We start from the raw sequence: 20,877 nt of genomic DNA on the forward strand, positions 1-20,877 counted from the left end.
CTATGGTTTTGAGGTCTCGAGTTCGGCATTTTGGCCTTCACCATCTTGTTTTTTTGCAACCACAAGTGACACGAGAGGGTGGCGCCAAGTACAACCGAACGCTGTATAAGACATTTTTAGGCGACCAAAAAGGTTATAATTAACTTTCATGAACTGAAAACACCCTGTGAAAGGGTTAAAATTCTACGATGAAAACGTGAACAACACCCGGACCGGACAACGCCGTGGTAGCGACCTGTCAATCAGAAGGTAGCCACGCCCTAAATCTTCCCCTGCGTTATGGTCTATTTGACTCTAAATGGGACCATAATTTACTAAATGAACATCATGCTGTATTGAAGAAGACTTGAAACTAGCAATTGAGACCATAAACTCATATTTACAATGTTTACTGATGTAATAAATCAATTGAGAAGTAGGCTCATTTTCTCATAGACTTCTATACAATCAGACTTCTTTTTGCAACCAGAGGAGTCGCCCCCTGCTGGCTGTTAGAAAGAATGCAAGTTTAAGGCACTTCAGCACTGGCTTCACTTTTCAGACCCGGAGGTTGCCAACTGGTTCAGAACCTGCTAACATCAATGTTAGCATGCTGACGTAAGCATTCAGCTCAAAGCGCTGCTGTGCCTTTACAGAGCCGCTAGCATGGCTCTAGATTCTTAGTCTTGTTTGTTGAAGCTACCTCTTAGAGTCACCAAAGTCAGAAATATTAAGAGTTTAAATTTGATACTTTCAGAACAACCAACATGTTTGTGTGTGTTTGTGTACACAGTTTGTGTACAGTTTACAGAGTCTGCCCTACATTATGTACCTTACCTTCTCTCTGACATACGTAGGAGGCCTCAGAGCAACAGAGTACATGTGGCCGTCAGGAAGCAGGTCAACGGAGTGGGTGCAAATTGACACTTGATTGCAGTGGTTAGCTGTTCCGTTTCTGAATTGGACTGCCGTCACACAGTTCATGAATTGAATTGCGCGTGGGTGGCACAGTTGGCGGAAGTACTTTTTATTCTATTTTTTTTCTCCTTCGATGTCACGTCAGGCAAGAATCTCTGTGATATTTTTTCCCCCACTCGGAGCAAAAAGGACGGAAAGGGAAATGATGTGGGCCTGAACATGAATCTGACCTTCAGACCTTCACCATAATCCTGAGGATCTTCCCCCGAAGTCAGTCTGAATCTGCCAAATAAGCAGTCGCAGGATCAACTCTGAAGAGGCAATCACTTTTTTTTCAAAGGTTATATGATGGGATGGGAAATAACTTTCACATGAAAGCAGGAGATTTTCTCATTTTTCTTGTGAAGACTGAATCAGTATTGCAAGTACATATTCCTACTTTAAATACAATGTATGATTTTTCCAGAGGGTGTTAGGGTCAAACTGGCATTCCTCTATTTTTGTTTATTGTTTATTTTCTTTTGGCTACAAATATGACTGCCAGCCTTTGCATTATATATCAGAGGGATTAAATTATTATTGAGTTAAACTAAAATGTCTTTTGGGACTTCAAAGAAAGCCTGTTGTGAAATAATAGTAATTTCAGTTATCATCTGCTGATTTGAAGACGTGTTTCAACTACAGTGGATGAATTGAATAATGTTACCACAGGAATATCCCTCTTTCATTAATCTGTTTACAAAGTGGCTCGTCAGCATTAGTAGGTAGAAGAGACAGACGGTGCTCACACATGATTGCGTGTGCATAATTGAAATATATAATGACCAGCCACTGGCATCGTGAGCTCTCAGCCTTTACTCAGTCGTGGACACAGCATGGTTTTCTCCTGCCGTCCCCAGCGGGTGATGTAGTTAAAAGGCAGCTAGTAAGGAATAATGGTTACCCACAGCATGTGCTCTCTCGCCTTTCCTCCCATCTCTCCCTCCCTCTGTGAGGAGAGATCTGCCGAAAAGGGTGGCAGTACCACTCTCCCATGCAGCTTCTCACTGGCTGCCTTATCGAGCACGCTCAACTGGTACAAAGTAGGTTCTGCAGAGCAGAGATCAGATAACAAGGTCTCACTTCAGAGCGGGAAAATAGAGGAAGGGAGGGCTGCGGAGCGTGCGCGTCAAAATTCAAAACTGTTTTTTACTCCCACTCCTATTCCTCTTGGTGCTGCCCACCTAGACGGGGTGAATATAAAGGGAAGTTTGCATCGGAGGCTTCATTTTTTCACGTGAGGCTTCCCAGCATCTCTTTGTTTTGTTTTTTCACTCTCAAGCCAGACCTAGTGTGGGAGTGGAAGTGTGTGAAATCTAGCAGGACTTCCAGATCGCTTGGCAAGAAAAGTCTGGAGGGCATCATGGGAGCTTTAATGGTCATCTTCTCTCTTCAGCCGAAACAAAGACGCAAGACAACAGGTAGGCTTGATGGGAACGTGAGGAGACGGTTTAATTTACATGCAAGCAGCTAAACTAATTGCCGAAGAAGAAAGATAATTGCCTGTCTGCATGAAAAGATTTTGGTCTTTCTTTATGTTGAGCTTCAGCCTGTGGAATTATTGTTAAAATACTCGCACAGATAAATTGTTCTGTGTTTGATATTGTCCTGCACCAGTCTGTGTGTGTGTTGGACTTAGACGTCCAGAAAGTTCCCCATTACTCTGCTGCTTTCTCTCTAATCCCATCTGAATTCATGTTTCCACACCAGCAGTCCATGAAATTGACCTGAAATCGGCCACGTTTTGGTAAACATTTCAGTCTGAACTCCACAAACTTGCTCGACTTTTTCCATTTGCTTTTCCCCCAACATTGATTTTACAGTGGCAGCACACACACACACACACACACACACAGCACGCCACATTGATTCTCTGCCAACGCAGACGCACAAGCTTATGTTACATCTCTGTCTCCCTGCGATAACGTGCCGATCAGCATCACCGTCACAGCTTGTCACTGTAACAAAAGACGAGGAAGTCCGGTCTTTATTAAAGGACAATGAAATATTTAGTGGGTGGCCGGCGGACAGTAACTGTTAGAGACAGACACAATGGATGACACTTAAAGTACAGTAAGTCATATCTCACTGGGGTATTGGGAGAGAGCTTGAAAGCAAAATAAATGAGGGGCTCTTTGTAACTCTCTCAAGCAATAGATCAAAGTGCGGGCACTTTGTGTGCACTGTACAGTAAGCACTTTTCACAGGAACCTAGAAAGGAGAACATGGGATCCAGAAGCACACATAGTCTTACAGTATACACATGTACTGTGCCATATTACCATGCTTAATTGGAGATGGACCTATGTATTGTTTTCAGCTATCTGTCAAGCAGATAAAGGAACATTTTGAGCATAGAGGACAACACAGCAGTTGGTTGATGACTAACACAAAAAAAAAAAAAAATGTACTGTAGCTTCGCCTGTCAAGCTTTCTGTTCTCACAGACTGCAGTTTACAGTGACGAGAGTGACAGACTAAACCATCAAAATTCATTGTCATCTTTGAGGAATAATCTTTCAGACAGAGGAAGACAAAAGCAGACTTTTCTAGCTGGTGTCGTTAGATGACAGCAGCTGAAATGACAACTGTTGCTAGCAGATTTTATCAGCTGTAATTAGCTAGGTAATAAACTAATTTATACTTCATGAGTTGTTCGAAAATGCTGCCTTCGGATGACTTTTAACATGAATCTTGTAAAAAATCTGACTGATTTTCATTCCATCATAACCCGGTTTGCGAGAGATTTACATTTTATTGTTCATATTTTCAAGCAGTAGGTTTCACTTTTAACATTATGAGAGAAAAAGTAATTAGGATGAGGACTGAACAATGACTTTGGTGAAGGTAACGCTATCTCATTGTATAAATAGCTTTTTTGTACACAGCCTGTAGTCCCATAAAATGGCATGCTAGCATTTGTTAACGTATATTAACAGATAAATACACAATTGAATACATTTTTTACACTTTTGCACGTGTTTTTCCTTTGGAAAGGCTATCCCATTCACACCACTTCAGCATATTAAGAAATCCAACACTTAACAGGCCTGCCGTTCCTAGTTACGGTTGCTAAGCTATGATTGGGCAATCACTGTTTGGGGGAGGGGCTTAGTGGAGGCTTAGTTAGTTGATTAAATGATTAAATAATAGATTAGTTAGCTGTAGAGTTGCAACGATTACTCCATTGATTAGTTTTCAACTGTTAAGTTAATCGCCAACTATTTTGATGATCGATTAATCGGTTTAAGTATTTTTTTTTAAGAACAAAAAGTCACAACTCCTCTACCACAGTAAACTGAATATCTTTGAGTTGTGGACAAAACAAGAATTGAGGATGTAATCTTGATCTTTGAGAAACACTGATTGGGATTTTTAACCATTTTCTGATATTTTATAGACCAAACAACTAATCGAGAAAATAATCAACAGATTATTCGGCATTGAATATAGTCATTATTTATTTGCAGCCTTAATCTGAATATGTCAACTTTGGTTCTGGGAAATTTTAGTTATTTTACACAATTTTCAAACATTTTCTACACCAAACAATTAGCTGTGGATTAATCGACAGATAATTAATTCAACTATCAAAAATTAAAGCCAACCATTTGCTGGTTCCAGTTTCTCAAATATGTACAATTGCTGCTTTTTTTCTTTTTTTGTATCATTGTAAGGTGAATATCTTTGAGTTTTGAGCTGCAATTTGAGTTTGATTCTTCGATCAATCAATCTATTGATTGAATAAAGTCAACAAAAATGTATTGATAATGAAAATAATTGTTAGTAGAGCCTTATTTTTTGTTGCATTTCAGAAATTATAACACTCATCATACTACTACTCCTCCTATCCTCGAAGAAGGTAAAAATAAAATTGAGTTTATTGCGGAAATCCAGCTCAAAAGTTTTTTTAATTGAGATTTCTAAAAAATATTTTGTGAAATCATGTAACATACTGATTCACATTATGTAGTGCTCTTTAGATGAGGACAAAAGAATTAAACATGCACCGTCTGAGAGACCTTAGTGCTACTCCACTACCCACTCTAATACCTTCCATTAATTTTCATAGGCGCACTCATCTACATGACAAGAGATGGTGTTCCAATAAGCACCCATAAACTCTGCCCTCCAACTCATTTTCAAAACTCGAGTGTTCCCACAGCGCTCCAAATGTCCGAAGGATAAGAGACGCGCCAGCGCCATTATGGTGGTGCTCGCCGATGTGTTTGGCCTTGTCGTGCTTTCTGTCAATATCATTTGAAATGTCTTGCCTGTTTGCGTTGCCGGGAGCTGTTATGAGTAGAGTTTGTGTAGGAGTGAGATAGGTACACTCAGAAGCAGAGCTGTGCGAATGGAAACAACAAAACATTAACTGTGACTCAGGCTACCAACTGGGAGAGTAAAGAACACAAAACGCAGATGAAATTTGTTCAACAAAGCCTGTTTCCCAGAGTAAAAGCACCATTGGTTATTGAGCTGAACTGACAAGTAACGTAAACGAAGTTGAGATATGCTGAGGTTTGCTTTCTTGAGCTAATTCCTCGTGACATTAACACGAGGGGTGTTGGAGATGTCCAGCGCGGTTCTTGTTGCTGGCCCCGTCTTCCTCCAGGCCTTCTGGTGTTTACAGAACTGAGTGGAGACTTTGGCCGACCACAGGGAGAGCAGCTGTCATTTTTAGGGGTAGCCAATGCCACCAATCAACACGATCGCTCGCTCATAGCCAAATCTGATCACATGAAAACACATTCCATACTCTTTAAATAAGCAATCTCTGAGATTTCGATGCCCTAGCTGAATATAATGGCAGCAAAGAAATGTATTGAAACTCAAGTCCGCTTTCTCTGTAGCTCCAGCCGACACCATATTGTAAACAAGTTTAATTTCTTTCAGGCAAAATCTTTGACTAATGCATGTCCCCTTTAGTCTCAAAAAAACTAATAGTTTTTACTGTATTAATTGTATTCATAGACAGTCTCTTAGTCAAAGACACATAATCACTGAAATGAACCATATGTCCAAACCTCTTCAAATTGTTCTCATTAAAATTTTCCAACCCATCTGTCACATGCAGCATTTTACGCAGAACTACTCATCTTGTTCAGAAGCGCCGGGTGGATGTCACAATGTGACAGAGATTTGAGGGAACATTTGGTATGCACATGGTTCCTTAGCACTCTCATCTCACCTCAAGTGCAAGTGTATTGATCCATATCACAGGATGAACTGCAAGCCAATGACAAGTCCTCTAAGGATTCTGGTAAATGCCCAGTGGTCGTTTATAGAGGGTACATGATGTTAAGAAGCTAATTGTCCTTTATGAATTGCTCTGAGGAGCTGTTCTAGACTGCAGAGCAGCACTTCCCAACATGTTTCTGATATAAGGCTTACCTTGCATTTTAAAATCCCACTGGAAAATTATCTTGAAATGAAATAGATTTCTTCTCCCAACAGTTGGAAAATGTCATTGATTTTATGAAGCCACATGCCGTGTAAAAGACATCAGATATTCATATTTATGATATGCAAATGTACAAAGGCTACTCTTATGAGGAAATGAGGAAGGGTCACTTATACAGCTCCCACTTCCCTCTGGGTTTCTTTTTCCCCTCTTTGTTATCAGTAACATATAATCTCAGCTCTTTTCAAAGTCACTGTGTCATTATACTGTACTGTTTTTTCAGTTTTCTAAATTAGCATTTAAATTGAAAAGAGGAGCTGCATCAGTTGGCTTTTGGGCTGCAAGCTTGTTTTGGGTTTCCCGTCGTGGCGTGCCACTCAAGTGCAGCAGTTTTGTTCTGTGAAATGAATCACTCCGCTCCCATAGGCCACGGTGACCGGTATTAAGAGGGCTCACTTAGAACTGGATTAATGACCGGCATCCTGCTCGGAGAAGCTCCGCAGGTGCAGAAAAAGTGGGCTCAGCCGTGTACAGGCGGTGATGTGGTTCACAGTGGGTCATGGCAGCGCATACTGACATCTGCAGAGCAGACACAGATACTTAGTGCCCCCCGAGGGTGCAGCCCTGGTTCTCTTTAACACCTTTTTCACCACCATAATGTAGGCAGTTTCGGTCTGTAGAACATTTCTGTCATTGACCTTCGTCAGGCAGTAATTTGACAATGTGAGACGACACATCCTTATGCTAAAGCTACAGGCTGTATATATGTAAAAATACAAATGAAAATAGAAGAAATCATCATCTATCATTAGATAGACAATGCAAAATAAGTATAAGTACAATAACCAGTCCAAGCCTAAGCCTTCATAACCCATTTGTTTTTCCTCATAACCTTGAAGAAAAACACATCATACATCTTGAATGAAGACAAGGAAAATACTAGGGGAATATGAGTAATAGTCTAGTATTACCCAGAATATCAAGTCCATTTTTTCAAGTCAACCTTTAAGTAAACTAGTACAGTGCCCGTTCGGATCGAGTGCCCGCCCGCAGCGGGCCGATTGCTTAGCCACCAGAAATGCTGCTTGCAGCGTTCTTTAGAAACGCAGCACGGCTGCTTGCACCTGCCAAGTGTGAAGGTGATAGGATGAACGGTTCTAGAGATATGCAAAGGTCAGTCATACATACATACCTTCCTTTATAGTTCGATAATGCTGCTACAGCGCCATTTATTGGTCAATGGCACCAAATTGGTCATGGACACTCAGACATCATATCAACACATGTCCACCAAATGTAATCACAATAGCACAAAGTGTCCAGGAGATATGGCATTTTTTCAACTGTGCGTGTGTTTTATGGATAGATTTGCCTGGACCCACAAAATCCGGGAACATTTATTTTTAATTTCTGAGACTTATTGTTAAAAAGTTAGAGTCCAAAACATAAAGTTCATTGTTATAGTGTCACCATTTTGCCAAATTGCACCACATTTGACACTGCACTCCCTTGGGTCCCCAGCAATACACCTGCCAAGTGTGAAGTAGATCGGACTAGCGGTTCTCGAGACATGTAAAGGACATACAGAAAGACATACAGAGATTCCTTGCTTTATAGTTAGATAGTATAATGTGACACAACATATGACCAATATTGTAGTGCACTAATAACAAAAACAATAGTGGAAGCAATTGCTTCACATTTAGTTGTATTGACAGTATTTAAACTGCTCTCTTCTGGAGCAGTTTTGACCCATTAATCAGCCAGTTTCTTCCACCTGGTTCAGAGCTTTGAGTTGTTGGTTCCTGCAGTTTCCACTTGATGGCAGCAAAATCCAACAATCAAGCTTCTTGCAGTAAGAAGAATTGAAAGAAACAGTAAAGCATTTTAATGGCTGATTGACGGAAATGCAGTGCATTTTAAACCCATGTTGAAATTATGATAATTAATTGTAGGAAGCAGGATAATAAATGTGGGTCCTGTCATGTTGTCATTTATCAAAGTTCTTTCAGATTATCTGAAATACTTATTTTTGAAAGAGTTCACTCTTCATGTAGGACCTGTCTTTCATAGCAAAACCCTGAATGCCCTTTAATATTGTTAAAAACAAAGAGCGAGTTTGATTTTATTGCTTGTGAGTGCTTTATATTAGGTCATATTCTCTTTCCGTTGCACCACGATCCATTACTGGGAATTTAACAAGACCCAAATCACATTAATTTACAATTAACCATATTATCTGAAGGTTACAGGCCACTGAGGCCCTCTTGTGTAATTTCTCCAAACAAATGGAGGACATTCATTTGTTTTAACGCCTTGCGCTCGGTCCGGAGATGGGAATTCAATTGTAACTTGATTTAAGTAAATGTAAGGAAACAGATTTTTCCTTCCATTGTGTTTATTCATTTAAGTTAAGAGGAGGTTTTACCTGCATGAGCACAAATCACAGTTGCAATCACTTTGAGGTAAATAGGCCTAAATATAGGGAGGACAAGGAGGGCTATTGAAATGGCTAATCCCTTATTGTGAGTAGGAAGTGTACACAAACAGAAAATTCCCGTTGATTTGATGCTTCACTCTAATAGTGCAGACACTAGACGGTCCGCACTGGTGGTTTAGTCTCCAGAGACATGCAAGCTTCTAATTGAAAATCAGAGGACTGAATAGTGTAAAGAAAAGAATTGCTTTCAGCTGCAGGCTGAGTTTTAGTGCATCAATAAGTTGAATATATTAAATGGTAAGGCTGGGAATACTATATATTTATTATTGTCAACAACTCCCATGAAAAGACCAAAACCAACAATGCGTTAGCTCATCTCTCAATACTTTCCAACTTACCCACTCTATGGCTCTCAAACCCAGTTTCGTCCCTACTTTAGATGTAGGTCTTTATAATTGGGTCGTATACGTATACTTTCATTTTTAAAGAAGGTGGAATCATTTCCTAAAACAGCTGGGCACTGTTGTTTTTAAGCTATTGTTACTTAAACTGGAGGAAATGGTGCATTTGTGGACTATTTTTAGCTGTGGATTGATAGAAATTGGTGCTGTAGTGCAGTGTTAACCAAACTTTTTTTTCTGGGGCCAACTTTTTCAAAATGACAAACCATTGTGACCCATTTCATAATAGGCCTTATTTATAAACCGGGAGAGAGTGAGCGCAAATGAGCAGTCTTGACCATTTTTACAGTCATTTCTGCAAATGCTCACTTGCACTTCAGCTCATAAACTTTACCCGACACCATTTTTTCGCGAGTGCCCAATCGGTACTGCGCATGTGCAACTCTCAACAGAGATGAGAAGGCGGCGAGGTGGCTGACTCCTTATAGCTACTCCCATCATCAGCTTAAGTGTTTATCGGGCAAGTGAGTTGCTAGATTTACTAGCCGTCGTGGCATTTTACTTGCAAGCGGGCAATCCTTATTGTTGAGCCCTGCATGTTATTGAAAACATTTACTTTATAGATGAGACTAAATCAATGCATTTAGGTGGAGTTAACAGTTTTTTTCCTCTCATCAGTAAACAAACAGAATGCACACTAGCCTTTCATATTAGATTCAAGTAGGCTACACTTACAACAATACAGACATCGGGGCTCATTTGGCGCAAAGACGTACTGCAGATATAAATCTTAAAAGACTATAAAAGAAATTCTGCAAATTTATTTGGCCACCCTAATAAAATCTCCTAATAAAGTCTTTCGGACTGACTGCTCTAGATTTACAGCAACAGGTTGATGTATGTGGCATTGGGTAAAAAAAGAAACTACAGTGCCCATGCTCATGGTATTGAAGGAACATATCACCCAGTGCAACAGTATGGATAATTTTGAAGACAGAGGATAAGAGATATCAGGCTTTGGCTGAACAGGCAATACTTGTTAATAAGATCATTTCATTGTTGTTTTGTGGTCGTTTAATGGGATTTGCTCACAATAAGAAAAATAAAAATATATCATCAGTCTTACCTTTTAAAAAGAAATGAAAGTCATCAAGGAACAATCAGCAAAAGCAATACGGCATCCAGTTTTGTTTTCAAATATCAATATGTAATAAACTCTTAGCCACAACATTGTTTGTGTATTATCATCATAATTATCACAATTCCCAATGGGCATCATAACAACTTATTTTATACCCTGCTCAACTTCTAACCCGGTGTATTTGTCATGCAGCAGTTTGTCAGTTACCAGGTGCTGCAGACGCTCTCTACCACCTACAGTAGAGTGCGTGTTCCCAGCTTTAACCAACACACAACAATGCTCCGCACTGGCAATTACATTCATCACCAATCACACACTGATTGATACAGCATACTGTGTGCTGATGATATGCACAAACCTTGATTATTTTCATTACCATTATTAGCCAAGGGCCTTGATTACGCCCTATATGCAAAGTTGTGTGGTGATTGGAGAGCAGATGTCAGAAAGTACAGGAAGTTTCTTTGAGATTAGGTCATGTTCCAGTATTAGTGTTGAGTAGAAACACATGTCGGAAACAAAAGCAAAAAGGAAGTTCAAATTAAAACACACCTGGAAGTTCTTTTTCCTTTCTGTCTTTTGCCTGCCAGACTTCTATCACACCTTCCTATCACTTTTCCAGCCCGTGTTCTGTGGAGCTTCCTACGCACTTGCCTGCCCTGTCATGTCCAGAGACGGAGCACACACTCTTGGGGCTCGGGAGGGAGCTATATTTGGCTCCTGCTCAGCTGCCACAAATAAAGAAAAGTAACTGATAGTGGGCTAAATGAGCCGCCCAATAGCATGCACAGAGCAGAGGTTGTTTCCATGGTAAATCGCCGGCTGTCCTAACAATTCCCTTTGAGCTGACGGGCTGTGATGATGAATGGAGGATCATCTTACTGTGTTCTTGTATCAGGCTGTGGTGGATATTGCACTGCATGAAAGAAATATTTCGCTTTTTTTTGGGCTCTTTCTGAAAATTTGATAAAAGCCTTAAGCTCCTTTCATCTGCTTTTTGGCAGCCAGATGTTATAGTTTATGTGGCACGTTTTAAAAACACATCCAAGTCGAGCTGTAAAACATGGAAATGTCTGTTTTATAGGATGTGATGCAGTGAAGGAAATGTGCATATATTTCATGGATTTAAAAGATGGACTGATCATTTTATTTGTTGACATGTTAATATACCATATCATGTTTGGAAAAATACAAAACTACTAGTATTATATATCTACTGAGAGAATCAGGATGAATGCTTTTCCTTTGTCTCCAGCGGCCACCTGCTGCTGACCGCAAGCACATTTCAACTCGCAACCTCCGAGTCCTTTGTTCTCTGCCGTGTTGTCTTTCTCTCTGACCTCTCCCTTGTCATCCCTCCCTTAAGGTTTGGTGCTTTATTTTGAGTCCAGGTGACGGCGAGGTCATACAAGCAGGTTATTTCTCGAGCTGACATTTTGCACCTATCAGTCCACCCACAGCTTCTTTGCTGAGCCACAGCTCAGCCGTGCCCGTTATTAGTTCCTTAACGGGCACGGCAATATTCCTTAAAATATTGAAAAGGTGGGAACTATTGGACATCTTTTGGCTTAGGGAGGAACGGCGTGGTGTTCTTTCTGTCAGTGACAGCAATTGTGCTCTGATTTGCCACTATTGTTCAGACAAAAAGCGGTGTTTGTGATACGCTGTGTCTTTTGTTCTCTTGGGACCATAGAGATGATTAGGGGGTTATTATATCTTCACAGGTTGTCTAGTATTTCTGAAGTATTTTGCAAGCACTTTGTCTCAAAGTATAGATTTGTTTCATTATTATGGAAAACAATAACAAGGATAGGAAAGAGAGAAAAGCTATACAGAAAGACCAGTCCAGAATTTAATTAAGACATTTCAAGACATAGAAATGAATCTGAAAAAGTTTTGTCTGTTTAAGAAGATTAAGAGTCTACAGCCATGTTAGTAACTCTGTAAGGCTGTGAGCTAAATGTCAGCATGCTAACATGCTGATGTTGAGCTATAACGATGATTTAGGTTATTAGATGTTTAGGTGTAATGTTTATCATGTTGACCATCATAGAGCTGCGACGATTAATTGTTTAGTTGTTGTTAAGTAGCTTTTGAATTAATCGCCAACTATTTTGATAATTGGTTTGAGTAATTTTTCAAGAAAAAACATATATATATATATTCTCTGATTCCAGCTTCTTAAATGCGAATATTTTCTGGTTTCTTTACTCCTCTATGACAGTAAACATAATATCTTTGAGTTGTGGACAAAACAAGACATTTGAGGATATCATTTGGGGATTTTTGGGGAACACTGTTGGACATTTTTCACCCTTTTCTGATATTTTATAGACCAAACAACTGATCGATTAATTGAGAAAATAATCAACAGATTAGTCGACTATGAAAATGATTGTTTGTTGCAGCCTTACACCATCCTAATTCATAATTAGCACTCACCGCAAAGTTCAGCTGATGGGATTAGTTTCACAGGATATGTATAAACTATTTGAAATGATGATGGTGCTAGAAGAAAGGTTGAATGTGTGAACTAAATTTCACGGCAGTCCATTGAACAGTTGAGATATTTCTGTACCAAAAATATCCTGATAAAAAACTTTTATTTTGGCTAAAATATATAAACGTTAGTGTATCTAGAATTACAGTGTGGTGAATAATTATTTTCTGGACTTTGGTGCTTTTGACCTTTGCACACACCCAAACAGTACTCGGTATGCCACAACAACTGATGGATCACAACCAACTCTCATTCTCCTTTTGTTTTTAGCATTGTGTCTGTCATATCTCTTCCTCTTTGTCACCTTGATCCGGTTCATCCCTCCTCTTCACTCTTTCCACATTGCCTCTATTTTCCATTCTCTCCTCACGCCCCCTCGTCTTTATCCTTGCTACTCCCCCCCCCCCCCCCCCCCCCCTTCCTCTCTCTTCCACACACTTCTTTTCCACCTCCCTCCCTGACTTGTACCGGTCTCTCATCAGACCCAGAGATTCAGGGCTTTTAAGTGGAGTTTAATGGCCTGCAGGCAGTGCTGCACGCTGGGCTCTGTGTCTCTGGCCATAGGCAAGCTGTGACCCGTCCGACATGTTCACTATGAACTTGGAGGGACTGGAAATGATTGCTGTGCTGGTGCTTGTGGTCCTCTTTGTCAAGGTGCTGGAGCGGTTTGGTTTGTTGGAAGCCGGCTATGACGGTAAGGAAACGGCAAACTCCTTTCACGTTTGGAAGGGATGTTTTTTTCCCCTCTTTTAGTAGTAATCAACCACTTGTTGCCCAAGTAGTTTGTTGGGACTACTGACTGTGAGCTTGTCTGAAGCATCTGCAGTGGAGGTTATCATCTGTTGATTTTAATGTTTAAATATGTGTTAAGTTAAAGTGCCTCAAGATGTTTAGTCATGATTCAGGGCTCCCATCTGTTGCTCTCATCTTTGTCTTTTCTGGGTTATAATATGATAGTTTTGACTAAAACAAAACACTACAAGTTTGACTCCTTTTGCAAATATCCTGAAAAGATACATCATACTACAAGCTTTACATAAGCATTAGCAATGGATAAGTCTATCAAAATGTCAGAGATGTGATATTCACACATTGTACGGTCAACTTTCGAGTCTGTCCTTCATGCTTCTTTAATTTCATAAGTTGCATCTCTGCATGATTCACCTGACACCTGCTATTATAATCTGACATTATGCTTTTAATCCTTTGTTTTTGACTTTTCACTGTATCTCAATATCATTTCAAGCTTTCATTTTACATCAAATAGTCTTTGTAGCATCTTTGCTTCCACTTTGATGGTTAGTTTATTACATCTGAATTAAACTAGATTGGATGTGAAAGCATGCATCATCTGTGGGTTGGCTAACTTGTTTATCCAAATGAGAGTGAGACAGTTGAGGACTGAATGTAATTCTGCACAACCTGGATCTTAACCAGTGAAAGCTGGACAGTGCCATGATGGCATTTGCTTTTGTCTTGTTATCTCAGAATGAAAAGGGCAAAATGAAAATAAGATTGTGTGTTGTCCCTTCAGAAATGATCTGTTTCAAACTGTGAGAAAGCGAGTGTTACTGAGTTACTTGTAAAGGAAGAGTGAAGAAGTTTGTCTCGTTTTATTGATGAAAAGTTTGCACGAAGTTATGTTACTCTTACGTAGTAATGCAGTGATTTATGTTCACATATTGATAGCAGTTAATGTGAAAGACAACTTCTGCTTGGTGATGTAACTTTGTTTTAGTTTTCTATTTCTTTTCCATGTTTTCCATGTAGCGTAGAGGAGAACAATGGTTGAGCCTGTGCCCACTGGAGATTTGTCAAGGTGGCGTACGATAAGATGCCGAATCGCTCCCTCGAAAGTGTGAATCTAATATTCAGTCGTCGGGTCTCTCTGGCACTGAAGACCACCTGTTATTTATACGCTCTACTCACTGTACAGGCTGCCAGGCTGTTTGCCTTATGGCTGGGCTTCACAAGTGAGACGCAAACAAACATCTTGCAAACAGACAGCGTAAAAGAAGTCATTTAGAGTTGAAATATTTGCGTAGTTTACGTGTATTTCTAATATTTACTCAATGTAAGTTTGTTTTCTTCCAAACTTTGCTTCCTTATTAGCTTTTACTGTCATGATGTAATTCTGTTTTCTTGGTGTAAAATCCCAAACAATGTTTTTGTATAAACAAACAACAATCGCATTCACACCTGGGATTGTGAAAATCCCACTAAAGCCACTTTCCTCCATTTCAGTCCCCATACTGTTTGTGTGAGGAGGAACCGAGATATGGAGTTTGTTTATGCTGGTGGTGGTCTGAAATACATGAATCCCGACATATTTTTGAATAATGAATGGTGTTTTAAAAGATTAAAGATCTCGCTTTCAAAAGAATATATTTTAGTTCAATAGATAGAGGTGGCAAATGATTTATAATGCCAAAAAAAATCAATCATGAGAAAAATAAATCTTGATTAAATCCTTAATTGCCCTTAAGAGTACATTCAAAATATTACAAATATTCTGATAGATGTCTGGCATTTGGGGATTGTGCATACTAATTAATAAATCAGTCCATTTATAATCACCATTTTTGATTAAACACGCAGACTATTTTATGAATGAATATGTCAAGTGCTTATTTTAATTATTGATAAATTAAACTGGAACTAAGAGGAAAATGCTTAATCATTGTAATCACTTTGATAATAATAATAATAATAATATATTAGATTTATATAGCGCTTTATAATATTCTCAAAGACGCTTTGATAGAGTTTACTCAAAAGTTCTAACAAAAGTGATGCGGCAGGGCATCCATGTGACCGCTTATTTAAAGTGAAATTTAGCGATTTTAATATTGTAGTCTGTCTGTTAAGCTACAGTATGTCTGTATTTGTAGAAGCCTTTTCAAATGAACCCAATTTTGTCTAAGGAAATCATATTGTTGTGCTTATAGTGAGGTTTTGCCTGTTTTTAATTGTGCCTACAGTACCCAGAATTCATTGTGAGCACTGCACTCTCAAACTGTAAGCATGTAGAGCCATTTATATGACAGAACTGATTAGTGATTTTGATGAGGAATATGTAGGTTGAGTGCCTTTTCAGAGGTCTTGACTGCCTCTTGACATGCTTTTTATTGGATATTAATCAAAATAGACCTTTCCAAAAACTAATCCAACAAGCACAGAATAAAAAATGTATAGGGCTGCTCATTATTCTGTGGTACTCTCCCACTTGATGGCTTTTGGTTAAAAATAGCCTTGCAACACGGCTGGACACAAACGTCTCTTTTCAGCCTCTCTTTATTGGCGTGACAGTGGTGTGTTAACGACACGCGGGGACACGACAGCTGACAAGGGCAGCCTTTGATACGGCAGTTTTTTTGCAAATTATTCCCCTGCTGAAGGTGTGGCTTTCACCAGCCAGGGAGGGATGTAACAAATGTTTCCAATTACAAATGGACAAAAGCAGCACCGTGCAGATTGTCACTTAGAATTTCAACTCAAATTATAGGGCAAGGGGAATGATTTCTTTTACTTTTTGTTTTTTTTTCAGTACAAAAAGTGCGGATGCTGTTCGAGAGCCAATTACTGCATCGTCACCATTTGATCTGTAATTGTACTTTATTCTACTTTCAGCAAATATTTGGTAGAACAGAGCAATGCTTGTATCCAACTAGGGCTGCCCCTTCTCAGTCGATTAGTCGACTGATCGGCCGTTTTGGTCTTAGTCGACTAAGATTTCTTTAGTTGATTAGTCATTCTTTATGCTTTTTTCTTGCTGAATGACTTATTTCTAATAAACTTAAGAGCACATCTCTGGTAAACACAAGATTTAAAGTGGTGCCTTTGTGTGATTCTTTGTGGAAAAACAGTTTTACACATCTGTCGATTAAATCAACTAATCGATTTGTTAGTCGACGTTAAGAATTTCTTTGGTCAAGGACAGCCCTACGTCCAACTGTCAAAGGCAGTGCCCTCTCCATACCATCATCCTCACCTGTCACTCCACTGAGTCGAGACACCTGGGCCCCATATGTTGTGTTTGTGCAGGTAAACCTCCAGTACATACTGTATATCTTTAGATTGTCACACTTTATCCGCCCATTGTTCCAGGTTTTATGCTAAATCCTTGCTGCAGCGACAGGGCTGTGTTTAGAGATCAGGCTATACATTCTGTGTGTATCTTTGGATGTATTTATCTCAGTGTGTGCGTGGCACATTGGTGTGATACAAAGCTGCGATTCAACATGGTTTTCTCGTTACTAAGTTGAGAACTGTGCGTGAACAAGAATATAAATGCATCCAGACTGCTCAGGGGAGACGTATGAGATGATTTGAACAAAGGCCTAAGCTGTGCACGGCTTCAACAATACTCTCAATTTCCACATTCCTGTTTATCACAAAAAGCACATGGTTTTGGATGCATAGAGGAGCCTAATATTCCCCAGTGTGAATGAACAATGGAGTAAAAAGGAGTTTGCATCATAAAAGTATTTGCTGAGACGATGTCTTAATGCATATGGTGCTTTACAACACATGGTTTCTTCAGTAAGAGTAAGACACAAATACGGTACTGTCGCTGAAAGAAATGAAGGGGCTTAATCTTTGGCACGCCGGCCGCCATGGCGTGGCTTTTAGACATGTGTTTTGATAATGTGTTTTTTTTATTACATCTGTTACTTTTATGGATATTGAAACAAAATATTATAATAGTTATGTGAGCCAGAGAACGTGTCAAAATAACAAAACACAAGGCTGGGAGCCTTTCTTCTATCATAACATCAAAACTTCCATTATTTGCACAAACAATACCAGCATGAACATTAAAAGCTCATCAGCATAAGCTCATAAATATGTTAAATGTGCTGTTCTTTGAGCTAAAGGGCTGATTTTTCAAGTTGGGGATGAAGAAAAGCTAATATGTTTTGGTTCTCAACAGCAGTGCTGCCCATTTAACATTTGCATTACATTCAAGTACATGTGAGGGTGAGCAGATGTGCCAGCAGAGGGAACCAAAGCTTACTGTCAGTCTCAACCAGTCACACCAGCTGCTAGTCTGGTATTGAAGTGGAGACCTGTAACTAGCAAAGCTGGGGGTTTTCCCCCACTTTTTTACAATTACTATAACAGCATGAATAAATAAATGACTAAATAAACAGTTGATGAATCAGTTTAAATGCCCAAATCCTACGAATGGTTTCACCACGCTCTGACATTTACTTTTAGCCATTCAATCAATTTACCAAATAATGTTTCCTGTTGTGTAATTAATTTGTTCAGGAGAATATTGATTTGATTTAAACGGCATCTATCGCTCAGAAAATAAAGCGGGTCCTCCTTTAATCACAAGGTTGGTGGTTCGATCCCCACGATACAATATTATCATGATACTTAAGTCACGATACGATCTTACTGCGATTTAATTTTTTTGCGATATGCTGAATATTGCGATATATTACCTTTTTTACATCTGCAAATTATGCAGTTTGTCAACATCTGTTTTATTAAATAAGATACAGTGCAGATATATTGAGGTGAGAGGTCATGGGACCCCTTTGAAAATGGCCATGCCAGTTTTTGAGAGACAGAATCGCGGCCGGGCCAGTCGGATTGTTGAGAGGTTAATAGTTTATATGGTCGATGCTTTGATACTTCTGTATCGATACAATATTGCCAAGCAAAATAACGCAATACTATGTTTTATTGACTTTTACCCCCCACCCATAGAACCCAGTCCACTCATCATTTACAAAGTGCTTTACAACCAGATAGAAATCCGACATACATAATACTGTACACATTAAAAATGCATAAACTGTATTGACATTAACTTGCAGAAAGAATGACTGCAGGAGTAAATGAGGCAGGCATCTTAAAGCAACTAAGAGCAAAAGATCAATCTCTGTTCAGCACAGTGAAAAAGGCATGTCCCATCCTAATTGCTTGCTTTTTATAAATATTTGTAAGCTGAGACTGAAGCACACTCTTTTATGAAATAGAATATTTCCTCTACTGAGTTAGAAATCACACCCATCTGTCTCTTTTTTAATATTTGTACTATAATTCCTATTCATGTTATCATTGCTAATGTGCTCTTTATTGCCTCCTTTTGACGTTCTAAACAAATCAGTTGTATATTATTCAGTGAAGGACTATTAAAAACTCTACAATTTATTATACATTTTGATAATAGCTCGGAGTCTCAGACAGGTATTACAGGCATAATGGTGTGCCTCATGGCTTTCCACTGAATTAAACACTGTTAGTGGTGTTTCCAGAGGCATTAGCCGTACTCTATCATCAATCACAGCAATGACACGGGAGCTACTAGTCACTGATTTTCAGAATCCACATGTACGGTGCTGTAATTAGCTTCATGCTCTCTCCGCAGGCAGCCGTGTAAAAGGGCAGATTGTTTTCTGCCTTGATTGAAAAACACTTGAGTTGGAAGTGTTGAGTTGTATACAGTAACGCATCGCTGATTATGGAACCTGTACAATCAGTAGCCTACTGTTTGAGCTACCTCGCTTTGCATTTCACAAAGTTTTTTTTTTTTTAAGGCCACTGAATACATAAGCTAATAAAAAAGCCAACAGACTTTATATCATTAGTAGAAGTATTAGACCTCTTGTCTGGGTTAACAGATCTCACCTTGTGTCTGCTGGCCTGGAAATGCTCTCCAAACGTCCCATCTCTTTCAACATGAGCTCTTTTAATTGCAGTAAGGATTTGTGACTCCCAAATTAGTTTTACAATCCTTACAACCAACAGGTCCAAATAGCAAGAGCTGTTTGGCAATTTGTCAGCAGAGATACGTTTAAAGACCTTAAAGCTGCTACTAGGCCTGTCACGATAACTACTTTTGTTACATGATATATTATCCCAGAAATCATTGCGATAAACAATATTATTGTCATTTTAAAGAACATTTTATGCCACTGATTTAATGATAATATAATAGCGTAATAATGCAAGTACACCTTTAAAAGAGCAATGAACATTAATTCTCAAAGATATTCAGACATTGGAATTGGAATATGAAAAAAAAATGAAATAACCTAAATAAATAAAACATAAATAAAGTAAAACCACACAACCAAAACATTAAATAAAATGGACTCAAGGGATCTGTTAGCAGAGATAAGAAATATCCAAGTCGTATAATGGTAGGGAAAACCCTGCTGTTTGTTCTGGCATCATGTTGGCTAAAATGTTGGTGACTTTCTTATCTAAACAAACATGCATTTAAACACTACGGGCAATATCGAGGTAAGCAAAATGACCGAGGTCATGTCCATGTATTGTACTGTAAGTTGATAGCAGAAAAATTGGAGGGGTCATGTCTCTATATCGTATGATAAGTCGATAACTAAAGTTATTGAGATCATATCCATATACAGTATCATACGATAAGTCGATAGCATAAAAATTATTGAGTTCATTGTAGTTCAGCTAAATGAGGGTCTTGGGAACTTGTTTTGGCTTTTGCTTCACAGATGTGTGAAAGCTGATGGTGCTAAGCATGAGCTCATGCTGTTAGTGTTCTCTCAGTTTCTGTATGTGTGCAAAATTCTCACACATTGTTCCGCCACCTCCCAATATAACACTCTGATGTGATTGTTTACCACACAAAAATATGGTGCTGTTAATTGTTGCAAGGTTTGGTGTAACTGTCCCCGCTCAGAGTACTGCTAATAGACTATAGATTCTGTATTAGACTGTATATTAAATTACAACCCTGTTCATTTATGTGTTCAGAATTTCAGGAAATTTCTTGAAAGTAACTTCAGTTACCTCTGTCGCAGGGATTAATAATACGGGCTAAATACATTTATATTTAACAAACTTGATTGATACATAGTGACTCATGGTGTGTAATTTACTTTTGTTTTGTTTTTTAATTTATGTGTTTCTCTTTCGGGTCATTAAACCTTTACTTTAATCTACTGACTGCTCTGCTGCTAAGTGATATCTGATCCGCTTCATAGATCTATGAACAAAACGACCCTCTCTCTCTCTCTCTCTCATTTAATACTGTTATATCAAGGGATGTCTCCACACA

The 20,877-nt window shown here is 39.0% G+C and overlaps 1 protein-coding gene across 8 annotated transcripts in view; it reads left to right on the plus strand.

Annotated features, from left to right (window-relative positions):
* Positions 1-20,877, plus strand: part of kcnip4a (potassium voltage-gated channel interacting protein 4a) — a 148,208-nt gene that overhangs the window by 84,955 nt on the left and 42,376 nt on the right. Inside the window, exon 1 of one of the 8 annotated variants that reach the window (XM_074624433.1) lies at positions 1,943-2,357. The exons of 6 other annotated variants lie outside the window; for them this stretch is intronic. In XM_074624433.1, the coding sequence (XP_074480534.1) occupies positions 2,300-2,357 (58 nt within the window). In that variant the 5' untranslated portion in view covers positions 1,943-2,299. Of the gene's footprint in view, positions 1-1,942; positions 2,358-13,298; positions 13,516-20,877 lie in introns of those variants that run through there. One more of the 8 variants, XM_074624431.1, reaches the window with a different exon arrangement.

The sequence above is a fragment of the Sebastes fasciatus genome, chromosome 22 (assembly GCF_043250625.1).
Source record: "Sebastes fasciatus isolate fSebFas1 chromosome 22, fSebFas1.pri, whole genome shotgun sequence".
Classification (NCBI taxonomy): domain Eukaryota; kingdom Metazoa; phylum Chordata; class Actinopteri; order Perciformes; family Sebastidae; genus Sebastes; species Sebastes fasciatus.